This window comes from Toxotes jaculatrix, chromosome 6, assembly GCF_017976425.1.
Source record: "Toxotes jaculatrix isolate fToxJac2 chromosome 6, fToxJac2.pri, whole genome shotgun sequence".
NCBI lineage: Eukaryota > Metazoa > Chordata > Actinopteri > Toxotidae > Toxotes > Toxotes jaculatrix.
The window spans coordinates 16,074,172-16,087,778 of record NC_054399.1 but is presented as its reverse complement, the minus strand read 5'-3'; the positions used below and the strand labels follow the sequence as shown (position 1 = coordinate 16,087,778).

Genomic DNA, 13,607 nt, shown 5'->3' with positions numbered 1-13,607 from the left:
CAACAACTGCGATTTTTTTATTTGTTTTTAAGTTTGTTTGCATGCTTGTACAAACCATCAAGAAAATGCAAAACCTGGTTTGGACAATGGACTGTTTTAAGTTTGTTTTGAGATCGATTTGATTTTGGCCAAATAGACACTACAGAGATAACACAAGGTTAAAATTTAAATCACAAAGTCACTCTGAACTACATAATGAATAATATCATATCTACTGTAGATCACTGTGAACACGATGGAATTAATTTTGTAAAGCAACATGACAGGAACATTACAACAAATGCACTTTTGATCAGTCATGAGCATGTTTAAGAATGTTCAGTTTGTAGTAACATTAAAATGAGTACTGTAAACATATGAACAGTGATAGAATAGTTTTGCTTTCACTCACAATTCTCAGTATTTACAGAGAGGGGACACAGGGAGGAGCCCCTCCTACACAAACACACGCTTGAGGGTTGATGCAGATAAACATGTACTGTCAATAAAAAACAGGACAAGAGACAACAAGTTGTATGTATTGTACAGAAGACTTGCAGTTTAAATGCTGGTATGACTGTGACAAAGGGTCTCCATTTCCAATGAGCCATTAGCAAAAGTTAGTCACTTGCAATGATAAATGTTAATAAACCATTGAACAATCCATCATGTCTGTACAATGTAGTTGTACTTGCAGTTGTAAATGTTAATGAACAGTTTATAGATAGATTTTAAGCCAGGTGTTCTGTAGCCTTTTCTTCAGAAAATCAGGCCAGTCAATTCACGGGAGAGGTCTGATCTAAAAAGACAAGCAGAGTGTCATGCTAGAGGAGGATTTTTCACAAACTTGGAAACCAAATTTTTTTCTTTTTACTACTTTTAACAGATCTACAAAATAAATTGTTTGTAGTTGTTTGCTTATTAACAATTAATAGAAACATTCATTACAACTTAAAATCCTCATCCTCAAGTGATATAGAATATTCTTTAGGTGCAATAGGAAGATCCAATTTCTTATTAAATTCCTCATATATTAGTAAAAAAAAAAAACTTTTGCTGTTGAAAAGCTCACACACAAAGATTTTGTTTTAAAACCAATCTTGGGAAAACATGGACTTCATAACATTTACTGAGGTACTTCTTCCACCACTGCCTTATTTTAGGGAGCTCTGTTTTGACCATTGTTCCTCCAAACCAGCAGGAGGCGCTCAAACATTCATTATACTATAGTCATCAGTCTGTTTCGAAGTCTGTTCCACCTTCGCTCATGTAAATTGTGGTCAGGGTTTAGGTAAAGTTAAGATTAGGGGGTAGCGCACATAACTGGCTGGTGCTGGGGTAAGATTGGGGTCAGGTTACGAGCACCGCAAAGGCAGCTGGAGCTGAGGTTAGGTTCAGGTTAAGGTGAGGGGAAACGCATATCGCCTGTGAAACGGACTTCGACGTAGCGCCGGATGTAACTCTCACTGGTTTGTGTCATGCTGTGTTCAGTCGCATCATTGTAAAGTTAACTGTATAATTTTGTACGCAGTGGTCAGTGTCAGCGTTTGTCTTTTGCCAAGTTGAAAACGTCACATTGATCGGTTGTCTCCGGCAATACAGTCAGAGTAGCCCAGCCGTTAATCCTGGTTTAAGTTAGCCTGACCGCTAACCAACAGCTAACGTTAGCACGGGGAGGAGGAGCTGGTCAGTCAACTGTTGGAACAGTGTCTGAAATAACTCTTTGTCGACTGTAAACTAACATATAAATAGTTCTGGCACAGACAAGAATATACATGTAAATATTTTCGCAATCCGATTAACAAAGAATGCACTACACTAGGGCTAAAATGAACTAATACATAAATCGATTAGTCGACGATTTTTATATATATATAAAACTTAATATTGTTTAGTTTTGGACTGTAGAGCCTCTATGTTCAGTATTTTGAGCATATGTTTCACACAGAAAGTGACAGAGCTGTTTTTTTTTCAGCAGATGTCAGTACTCTCTCTGCTGTCCAAACACCATGCTTCCCCAGGCGAGTAAAGAGTTTCTGGTTCGGATACGGTTCTTCTGGCGCCCGTTTTTCCAGGGCCGGTACCTGCTGCTCACTAATACCCTGAGTGGAGGAGGCATGCTAGCGCTTGGAGACTTCCTGCAGCAGAGCCGGGAGACCCGCAGAGAGCCGGCTAGAGTCCGAGACTGGACGAGGACAGGTGAGAGAGAGAAGAACGGGGAAAAAATAAATATTATTTATGAGAATGTGCTCTGTCTGCTTTTTGGAAACAGGGAATGCATATCTGTGCAACATTGATTCTGTTAGAATTGGCAGTTTCTGCAGTAATAAATCAAACCGTGATTGCAGACTAAAGCTTATTTGCACATGGTTCTAAAGACAATAAAGAATAACAACAATAGCTGCATCAGGATCTGGATAGCTCACCACCTCTGCAAAACTATTTCCTCTGGGAGATTTCCTTTGAACAAAGCTTGTGGCTTTGTGGGAATAGATCCAGTCAGCATTCTTGTATTGTATATATATAGTATAGTACAGAATGATTCAACATTTGGTCACGCCTTTTATATTTTAGTAAGAAGTTGTACAGTAAACAGGATCTGCTTTGTGTCATTGTCCTGATTCACCCCGTCACGGTTCGTTTTGTGATATTGACCGTCCGCGTTTCTTACTTGGAAGTGGAGACGACTGTGAGTTCTACTACAGCCCCTCTCCAGCACACTGTGTATTATTCCTCAGATTTTTGCAGCTGTCTTAACTTTATCTGGGTGATGCCTGTCATTTCTTTCAGTTTTTATATATATATATTTTTATTTTATACCTTATTTTTTTTATTATTTTTTAATTTCTTTTTTTGGTGAGATGTTTTTATAAGCCTGTTTTAGTTTTTTTTTTTTTTAAAGAATAACATAACATCCCCTGAATATTTTGTCTTTGCTGAACTTCTCACCTTGCTGCAGTGATGTTCAGGTGTGTTCCAGGATGCTGTGATATCACTACTGGGTGTTTGCTTTACTGCACCTGTAACTACATCTAGTAGTTATGCTGTGGTCAAAGATGAAATAAGGCCTGAAACTTTCAAACAGAAAGGGCAGTAAAATACTTTGCACAGCTTGGTGTTAAGTGTCTCTTTAAATCTCATCAGCATCTTTCTTCTCTGATTCTTTAATGCATAGTTGTTAAATTTTGAATCACCGACTCATTTCCATTGATTAATTAATCCCTTATTATTTTCCGCCTTAAGGTCACATGTTTATGGTGGGCTGCTCCATGGGTCCTCTGCTGCACTACTGGTATTCCTGGCTGGACAGGGTCTACGTGGGTAAAGCTATACACACGGTCGGCAAGAAGGTTCTGGTGGACCAGCTTATCGCCTCACCATCAATTGGATTGTGGTATTTTTTAGGTGAGAAGATTTTCAAAGTTTATTGACACTAAGCAGCACGTCCCCTTCACCCCTTAGCTCACACATACACACCTCAACATTCATCAGGGTGTTAGCACATAAGCAGTTTCTCTATTACACACACACGTGTAAGACAGAGTTTACAGAGTCAAAGGTTGTTCTTAAAGACGTGGGTGAGGTAAGACAAAAGACAGCGTTTGTCAGTATCAGAGGTGGAGTTCATAGGTCGTCTGTGATAAACAGGATGAATTTGATTGATGTTTTGTTCAAGACCATCAGTCATGTTTTATAGGAGTTCAGCTCTCTCCCAGCCCTCTCGCCTTATCTGAAGTTGGTTTTGATGAAGTGTGGCGTTGACGCACATCTGACAGACTACTCTGTTTATTGCAGGTATGGGTCTCATGGAGGGACACACTTTATCTGAAGGATGGGAGGAGTTTAAAGACAAGTTCTGGGAATTTTATAAGGCAAGTACACCTGTCAGGGTCTGACCCACAGATCCAAGGAGTTGTAATGATTACGTGTCTATGTTTTAATGCATTAATTGAACACTTGCTTCTTTCCTTCTGACAGATGCAAAAAGAATAATTTTAAAAGGCCTTACGTCTGCAACAAACAAATTAACTGTTTCCCTCTGAGTAGGTTTCACATGCTTATTCATCATGGGAACATGAATTTAATTCTGTGGAGATTTACAGCATTAAACTAAAGAAAATATGTGGAAATTTATGAAATTAGCAAAACATGATGCTACTGTAAGTGCTCAGAAATCAACAGGAAATCAACAGTAACAATTCGCTAAAGGACCGTTGTCAATGCTTACCTCTAATATACTGTATGTCTGTGTAGTTTACATACTTGTTATTGAGCAATTGATTGGTTATGATGTATTTGACATGTCAGCTCCTCTTTTTTTCCTTCTGTCTGTCAGCTCTGTCCCCAAGCTCGAAACACTTAAGAGCAACTGTTATTCCAGTTATTTTTTAGCCATACTAGCAGCAATGGCTGAAGGACACTTGTATGGATTGACATTAAATTTTGCACAGAAATTCATGTCCCCCTCAGTGATAAATTGTAAAAACCTTGGTGATTATTTAACTTTTCATCTAACACCATGTTCTTTACAGATGCAAGTGGCTACATTTGTATAGTTGGCGTGTAACAATCATCTGTGATCACCACATGCTAAACAATATTAATAAATGCCTCCGGAGACTCTGAGTTTTCTTACATAATGTTTCGGAAAATAATTTTAATAATCTCAGTGGTGTTTTCCTCTAAATCAGCCATTTCTCCTCAGTTAGATTTGTAATTTGGTCATTTGTCAGATGGAAGTGACTGATAGAGCAAATACAACATCAGTCACAGCCCATGTTTACCAGTTTTTAGCCCGTGCCTTGGATGGATTTCCCATCCTGCTCATCTGACAGAGCTGACTTCTCTCCCCCTCTCCCAGTTTTAACAATGTTTGCGCTGGGTAATCTGTCCGGGTTTGTTTATGCTAATCTGTGTTTTTCTTGCTGGCAGGCGGACTGGTGTGTTTGGCCTGCTGCTCAGATGATCAACTTCTACTTCCTTTCACCCAAATTCCGCGTCCTGTACATCAACTTCATCACTTTAGGGTGGGACACCTACCTCTCCTACCTCAAACACAGAGTAAGTGATCCACACAGGGCCTTAAGGGGACATTCTGATCTATGTTTCCTGGATAGTTTCCACTTTTTTACTTGGTGTAACCTGTAGTGTTAAACTGCTCTTGCCAAATCAAGCACAACTGAAATCTTATACCTTAAGATAGAGAAAACATAAGAATGAATAATTTCTTTTCTTTTTATAACAGTTAAAAAACTGTAATCCATGATCCATTTCTAATGAGTTAAAATATGAGGTGATATTGATTATATTGATGTGTGTATTGGTTTCTGTTGTGCTGACAGGATGACAGCCAGCATCCTGACCTGGTGTCAGACAGCAGTGCTGTGGATGTGCAGCAGAAAGCATCCAAACCTCTGGAGGAGAAAACTTAAGAGATGGATTTCATGATCAGCTGTAAGGTCATTCATCGGAAGCAAAAGAGCATTTTGCTGTTTTTATCTTTTAAAACTTATTTTTCCTCCTTTGCAAAAAGCTGTGAGACCATTGTGTGCATCACAGTTCTGATGGTATTTTTCTTCAAACAAAGTACTCCTCTCTCAAGTTTAACTGGACCATGTGTTTCTCCGGACTCAGAGAAGCTGTGGATGCTGAAGTGCTGGAACACATTTCCTTTATGTCAGTAGAGTTTTCATGTATCCCTGTCGAGTTTGTGTGTTTATGTCAGAGTGATGTGCACTCCTGTAGGAGCGTTCAGGGATGAAAAGCTGTTTCACTGCCCTAAACTACTGTACTTGAATCCTATTTCCAGTTGATGAGAGTGGTTGTGGTGGGAAGCTCATAACAACAACAGACAATTAATTTAGAAAACTTAACTTAAAAAATATCATATTTGTTGTGTTGTTGCACATGAAGCTTCAAACTGCCCAAAATGTAATGGCATGTAGTGGCATTCCTTTTATCTCTGTGCTGTTTTATGTTTCTGGTTTGACATGGAAGAATAATTTATGATGTGAAACAGCTTTCTTAAGCTGCTGCGTTTTTAATGCCAGCCTATATTAACCTATGAAAATCTTGCCTTAATATGTAATCCAGTAATATGTGCCAAATAATCTCTACCCGGTCCTCAGTTTATCACTTCGAGGTTCCTATAAAATGATGCATGATTGTGGATCTATGAAGTTATTATTGTTAAATATAAGAGCTTCTATATTTTATATCACTCAGAATCCTCAACTGTATGTGTAAACTTGAATCCTGATTGACTGAAGATGTAAAATTAATTTATTTTCAGACTGTGCAGTAGTTTTACACTAGTGGCCGTAAATTTAAAATGATATTCTGTTTTCTATATCTCTCGCAGCTAATTTATAAATGAGGTACTAGTAGTTTTGACAGGTCAGATGATCAATCAGGTTATGTGATGGCAGAACAACTGCATAAATTGTGTCAACATTAAAGTGGAAATCTGTGATACACTTTATATACACTTGTCAGTCACTTTATTAGGAACACCATGACACTACTGGGCAGTGCCACCATTTGCTCTCAGAACAGCCTCAGTTGTTCATGGCGTGGATTCCACAGGATGTTGGAAACTTTCCTTTTAGATTCTGGTTCATGTTGGTGCAACTGCATCACATCATTTCTTCAGATTTGTCAGCTGCGCATTCATGCTGCTAATCTCCCTGGACTGTTGGTACAGGGCAGGTTGGGTTCATGGATTCATGCTGTTGATGTCAAATTCTGACCCTACCATCTGTGTGCCTCAGCAGAAATCCAGATTTATCAGGCCAGGGTCCATTTTTCCAGTCTTCAGCCGTCCAGTTTTGGTGAACCTGTGGAGTGGAGTGTATGATTTCATGCGTTTTACTGCTGCCACATGATTGGCTGATTGGATAACTGCATGAAAACGCAGGTGTTCCTAATGAAGCGCTTGTGAGTGTGTATATAATTTTGTTAACATCATCTTTGGTGCTGCTACTGTGTTCATAAAACAGATTTACTGTAAATTTGATCTGTCAATACGGCCACTAAAATGTGTCATGATCTCATTAATTTGTGTGCGCTTTTTGGCTCTGCCCACACATCTCTTATGATTGTATGAATATTATGCTGTTGTTTAAACTTTTCATTATTTTTGTACCTGACTTTTTGTATTTTATCTTCTTTTGGATACTGTGCCAACAAAAAGAAGTACAAGATATTGCTGCTGCACAGGAGGTAAAACATCACCTTATGTGCAGCAGGAAAGATCTTTGGTACAAGAGTATTGAGTATTTAGAACCACAGCAGGGGTCTTCACTCTGGGTTCACTTGGATCATTTCAGGTTAGACCAGTCTGCAGTAGAAAGTAAGAAAACTGACACAAATGTTACCTAAATGTGTTAAAAGTAAAACCTGTGAGCTGCAGCTGTGTGAATAACAGCATCAGGAATGGGGCTATTTGCAAATACAGAGCCTTGTTCAAACATTGACTAAGCAGCCTGATGGATTTGATATGCACCAACCCAACATTTAGAGCACTCCTCCTCAGGCATTCAACACATCCTGCTGTCAAGGATGTAGCCTCTGTGTGCGCGTGTGCTTGAATGCGGTTGTTATGATCGCCAGTCTTTTCCTCTCAACATGCCTGCAGCGATGCACCTCACTGTACTGGTGTCCCTGTTTGCAGTGATAATCTGTACAGGTAAGTCAACATTTCACATTTTTATCTGTTAAACCGATTCAACTGACGTGTTCGTTTTGTGAGAATTTGCCTGAACGTTGCGTTGAAGTCTTTTTAAAGATGCAAAGTTTATGCAAACACGAAACTTCTAGCAGTGAGTGGGAAGTTCAGCAGGTTGAGGTCTGAGGTAGTTTGGTAGCAGGTTTCTTTTCTCAATATGCAGAAAAACACTGTACAGTTTTTATGTAGCTGTATTTGAGGCCAGGGTTGTATTAAAGCCTTGTAGTGACACAGAAACCTTTACATTAAAAGAAATATAATTAGGTGTAAAATATTATACATTTTGTGTCTGCATTTTGTCCGATACAGATTATTACAATGAAAAACTGCCACCAGTAAATCATAAGAGGAAGTTAAAGTAAATGGGAAGGTCACGTCTGGGTGGAAACTGGAGCAAATATTTGATCAGCGAGAGTGATCCTGAGTTAAACCTACTGTGGCGTCTGCTACTTCTGCAAACACTTAACACACACACACACGTATACAATGCCAGCTGACTGACCACTGTTTGTCTGCATAACCAGAAAACACAAATCAATACTGTTAATTCTCTTCTATTAAATACACTGCAGAGTCAACAGCCTCACCTAAACCTCAAACTGAACCATGCAATCTTCATCAGTAGATGTTTGCATTTGTTAAGTTGTTATGGTACATTTTTCCAGTGAACTTCAAGGACTTCTAAAATGTCCACCAATGTACGTTTAAGTTTATACTTTGATTCCATACCACTCTGCTTTCACAACATGCTATAGACAGGACATAATCTACAAAACCTTTCACAAAATTGCATCAAAAACCACAGCACACAACTATTTTGTAATCTGAGGCCAACTGGATGAAGCAGAAATTTTCCCCACCTCTGGGGTGGGGATTCACAGAATGGGGCTTCCTTTAAACTCAACTGATGAACTAATGAACTTTAGAAATGTGTTTTGGATGTATGACCGACAATGAGGTAGATGTGACAATGTTGGTGTGGGAGATGACAAGAAAGTGAGGATCACTGAGGATCAGTGGGGTGGGAATGAACCTCCCCAACAAATAAATTTGTTAAATATATTTTGTATATTTATTTGTTGATATTATTATTCATCTGTTTCTCCAAAGTAACTAAAGTTCTCAAATAATTGAAAGTATAAATTATATAATATTTGAACCTGAATTGCTGGGGAGTTGAAAAAAAAGCAGCAGACAAGGAACAATTAAAAATTTAACTTGAACATAAGTACTGAATGTACATGTATGTTGTCTTCGTAATCATATTCTGCTTTTCTGCAAAAGAGTAACTTAAAGTCAGCTGAATATCTTGTCTTTGCCCACCTCCAGTGCTTTAACTTCCCAGGTTCCTTACATGTTCAACCAGAGAGGGCAGCAAAACACTGCTTTTCACCCTCGTGTTAAGTTACTCTTTAAACACTTGCTGATTCTGTGATTGTTACAGTTAAGCAAATGTGCAAAAGCCTGCTGTCACCATTTGTTATTGTAATGGCCAGGTTTGTCCTACGAGATTGTTGTGCTATGGCTAGATGTACGTGTGTACATCTAGCTATGGCTAGATGTACACACGTATTGATAATACAAATTTGAAACCTAAATGGGTTCTTCATTTCTCAGTGGAATCGAATGGCTCAAAGTCTGCTCTAGCAGTAAGCAGCCTCCCTTGTGTGAAGTCTTGATTGGCTACCAACAGTATTAAAATGTTAAAACAAAGGTACAAAAGTAAAAACAAATTCATTTGATCAGTGATGTTGACTCTGAATTAATCTTTGTGGCTCATATGGTGTCAAACAGCTGCTACTGCCTCTGGGTTGCAGCAGGACCCAGAGTCACCTCTTGAGCACACACGTAATTTCCTACACCTCTGCTACATTCGCTTTGTTATTTTTTTCTTTTTGTTTCTCTGCAGATGTCAGCCTTACCCCTAAAGCTCAACCAGTAACAACCACAAGGGCTGATCACCTCAGTAGTGTGACTGTGACAAAGAAACATGATGCCATTTCATCCACTGTGAGAACCACCAACAACACACCACAGCATAAAACTACAACCACAACACAGCAGATTACCAGTGGAGTCACTTCAGACAAAACGTCATTGTCACCACCCCCCTCGACTTCGTCTCAAACACCCAACAGGACAGAGGAAGCCCGTTCCAGCCATCCTCCTGAAACTACAACGACCAACCAGACTTCCAACGAGACAGTTTCCCATGGATCGACACTCCCAACAGAATCGAGACCACCAAATGTCACTGCAACCACCATTTTAAACATTACTAGCCCAGGTCAGACTAATGTCAGAGCTGTGAGGTTTACTTTTTCATCTGAATCATAGACCAATGATTAGATCTGCAGAATATGCACCTTTCAAAACAGGACAAAAGAAAAAACCTGCAACACTTTCACATGAATATTGTCCTTTTGCCATTTCCTATCAATATACACACACACATATAAATGCCACCTTCTAAATGTTATAAGATAACATTGAGAAGTTAACATTATTGTTTGTCTCTCCCTCAGCTCATTCTCAAGGGTTGGGGAAAGGTGACTTGGAATCAAACCCAGGCCTTGTGGCTATCCTCTGCATCTTCTGTATTGTCCTTGTCCTCGTGCTGGTGGTTGCTGTTGTGAAATGTATCAAATCACCAAGATCGAACTTTGAGAGGCTTGATGATGTGCCAATGGTGAGTTAGAAAACAGGACCTGATATTTTAACTGATTGAAATTTTATTTGGAAAACTGATTTACCAAGTTGGGTACATGACACATTTGAATGAGACTGAAAAAGGTTGTTCATTTGTTTTTAGCCATGCTAGTGGTATTGGTGTTGGTCAGCTGGCTGGTCCAGATGGACATATGTCAACAATAGAGGTCCTCAGCAACACACCCACAAAGTTTGAAGCAGAACAAATGAGAAGTTGTCAGAAAAATTAGACAAGTATAGACAGAAAAAAAGATTTCTCCATTTATATGATGGAAATTAGCCACACTAAACAATATTAAAATGACAAAAATATAGTGAGGTTCTTCCTGGTGTGAGCACTTTGCCAGGTGTTTCCACCTGCAGGTGGCAACACTTGCTGGGGATTCTGTAGAATATGAATAAAACGTGAAGAAGGTAGGACTCTGGCAGTGGCACAGTGTCTCGCTCCATAGGGCACTTAACTGTGAACCCTGGCAGTGTATAAGACGTGGCAAGTTTTTTCAGCTGCCATGCGCATTTCTTCCTTTTCCTCTCAGCAGTGAGCACTTGTGGTTTGCTGCTCTCTTTTTTAATGCAAACAGGAAGGCTGACTAGACATCTAACAAACGGGGCAGTGTGTGGAGAGAATGTCACGACTAAGTACTTTCTGAAGAAATGAGAGCTCATCATTACCACTTTACCTGTGTCAGCAGGTATTCTGACGCATCCTGGGGTCCTCAGATGTCATGTTAAGTGAAAGTGTAACCAAGAATCGGCGCTCCAACGTGTGTCTTGAACAGGGACGATTTCTCTCTAGAGGTTTAAGCAAAACACTCAATAGAATATAATAACTGTCATCAGCCATCTATAAACCTTTATTGCCAGACAACTGTGGATGCTGTAAAAAGCTTTCAGGACACTGTGGTGTACTAGAACAGAGTGTACAGCATATGAACATACACCATAGCACATACAGTAAGTGATCAACAAGATATGGGTCTAAACACAAAAACTGCTGATTTTGCAAACTGAGCATGTAATGATGAAAAGATAACTTGCAGGTTTAATAAGTGACACAACTGTTGCCTTTAAAATATGAGTGAGGGACTGGGATATTGGAGCTGGTCTTGGTAGAGGTGGCTTAGAAGAGAGGCCAGGACCTGTGCCCCGTTAGCTTTGTAAGACGCAGAAAAACGTAACTCTGTAACTGATGTTTCTGTCTGTGTGAACTATTTTAGTGAAAACTTAATTTCCTTTCTTGTTCACTAATTGCATTTGTGTTATTTCATCATTACTGATTCATTTTGATACTGAAAGTACGAAAAGGAGAAAGAAACTATATATTTCGTTTCAAAAGAAAAACATATACAGCACACACCTACACAGACTCCTTAAGCCTTGCTGAAAAACTTAACAAAAGTTTAACTCAGCTGGTAAAGCAGGGTTGTAACACCAGCCATGTGTTTTTGCTCTTAACACCTTTTCTGTTTCTTTTCATCTCTCAAGGGCAAAGTCAGCGAGGAGTCTCCGTTTGCCCAGTACTCGAAATGACAGAGGAGACCTTATTAGACACCAAAGTCCAGGAGGAGTCTGGTCTTCTGAAGGAGTCTGATGTTTCTGGACACAAAAAACTTTAGGTACACAAGAACAATACAACTTTTATGTTTTTTTCTTAGGCTCATATTTCTGTACAAAGCACTTTTGTCGGAGACAATGAAATATTTCTGCCTCAGTTTTGACCTTTGACCTGTCTATCTGGCTGCTTCTAATTCTGCTGATTTGGGCTCTGAAGCTTAATTAACCATTTCCTCTGTAGTTTTTTCAGCCTAAACGGTACAAATTTAAATTTATTTTGTTTATTTGATTACCAAACTGGTGATGTATGTCCTCATAAGCACTTATAACTCAAAATTGCACTCAATTACATTACATACAACAAATTATGTTTTAAGTACATAATACAGTAATGATGATTTTTGAATGTGCACTCTTGCAGATTTATGTGGTCAAGAAAGATGGAAGATGAATTTCCAATGCTGAAAGTCTATGAAAAATGAATGTTATCTGCATATGCAAAAGACTTTTTGGGCAATTCAGAAGCATAACTGCAATTGGAATGTACCTGTAATGTATGTTAAATATAATTTGTATCATATTATTTATTGCCGTATATGATGTATAAAGAATGCCTTCTGGTTTAATCAGATCATCTAATCATTTGTAATCAGTTTTCAGAGGCAGAAATAAACTGATTGCTTGAGTAACATTTCAACGCTGACACAATTTAACAAAATGATCAATGCTGGCTAACTGGATTATTTCTGCCTTTATGTAGAAACCATTTATAGACCTGAAATGAAATCATTTTCCTCTGTACATCTCTTCACATACAATTATGATGCGTAATCCTCTGCCAAATCATATCCATGTGACAAAGCTGGTCTTGTTCTTTAACATTAATGCTTTTAACCTCCAACATCCAACATACAGCTCTCTCTGTAGATGACTGAGGCACTGCAGCCTTCTTCCAGTCAAAAATGAAATATCTTGACTACATTTATCTTTCTTGCAATTTGTTTTGGAAGAATGTTTGCACTTGCTGTAAATCCATGCTTTTCATCCAGGCCTCCTCTGTATGCATCATACACTTACTGTCAGGCAGATGTAAAGTACATAATTGTGATATTTTCAATCAAATAAAATGAATATTCCCACAAAACAGTGTTTTTAAATGTGTTGCATTTTGGTCTTCTGGTTGATTCCTGACTCATATTTGTGTCATGTTCAGGGGAACCACCTAGCAACTCTCGCAAACCCTCTGTCTGCTGTCACACTTTAACATGACAGGTTTCCCAGATAGGTGACTCAGACTCCAGAGATAAAGCATGTCTACAGAGTTTGATGGTGAGGATTACCATAAAAGGTCAGCACTACTAAGACAGTTGTGTGTGTGGCCAAACTGGATGTGGGTCTGATAAGACTGTGGTGTAGCTGTCTGACTTTAACCACACTACTGAGACACACGTAAAAAACACGTAAAAACATAAGAGGGTCAGGTAGAAATCTGACACACTGGCCCAAAAAATTGCCTAGTATATAACATTTGAATAAGCTGCCCGGTTAGCTCAGTTGGTAGAGCACAAAACTCAATCTCTAAGGGTTGTGGGTTTGAGTCCCAATCCCGACGGCACCACCCCCCTCTGGGAGGCGCTGT

General features: G+C 39.0%; 2 protein-coding genes across 5 annotated transcripts; both read left to right on the top strand.

The window, feature by feature from the left end:
• The first annotated feature begins 1,226 nt into the window (after positions 1 to 1,226).
• Positions 1,227 to 7,120, top strand: mpv17l2 (MPV17 mitochondrial inner membrane protein like 2). 3 transcript variants are annotated; one of them, XM_041041287.1, is made up of 6 exons: positions 1,227 to 1,448; positions 1,958 to 2,178; positions 3,223 to 3,384; positions 3,775 to 3,851; positions 4,912 to 5,040; positions 5,322 to 7,120. In XM_041041287.1, the coding sequence occupies exons 2-6, from the start codon at positions 1,989 to 1,991 to the stop codon at positions 5,409 to 5,411; spliced, it is 648 nt and encodes a 215-aa protein (XP_040897221.1). In that variant the 5' UTR covers positions 1,227 to 1,448; positions 1,958 to 1,988; the 3' UTR covers positions 5,412 to 7,120. The 3 variants fall into 3 exon arrangements, with proteins under 3 accessions (XP_040897221.1, XP_040897222.1, XP_040897223.1); XM_041041288.1 differs by lacking the exon at positions 1,227 to 1,448 and adding an exon at positions 1,455 to 1,665; XM_041041289.1 differs by lacking the exon at positions 1,227 to 1,448 and adding an exon at positions 1,455 to 1,756.
• Positions 7,121 to 7,529: 409 nt separating this feature from the next.
• Positions 7,530 to 13,102, top strand: LOC121183450 (integumentary mucin C.1-like). Of its 2 annotated transcripts, XR_005894200.1 has the most exons (5): positions 7,530 to 7,666; positions 9,615 to 9,992; positions 10,231 to 10,394; positions 11,900 to 12,030; positions 12,390 to 13,102. XR_005894200.1 is itself a non-coding variant. In XM_041040527.1 (4 exons), the coding sequence occupies exons 1-4, from the start codon at positions 7,606 to 7,608 to the stop codon at positions 11,942 to 11,944; spliced, it is 648 nt and encodes a 215-aa protein (XP_040896461.1). In that variant the 5' UTR covers positions 7,530 to 7,605; the 3' UTR covers positions 11,945 to 13,102. The 2 variants fall into 2 exon arrangements, 1 of the variants encoding a protein (XP_040896461.1); XM_041040527.1 differs by having other exon boundaries at positions 11,900 to 13,102.
• Positions 13,103 to 13,607: the final 505 nt, after the last annotated feature.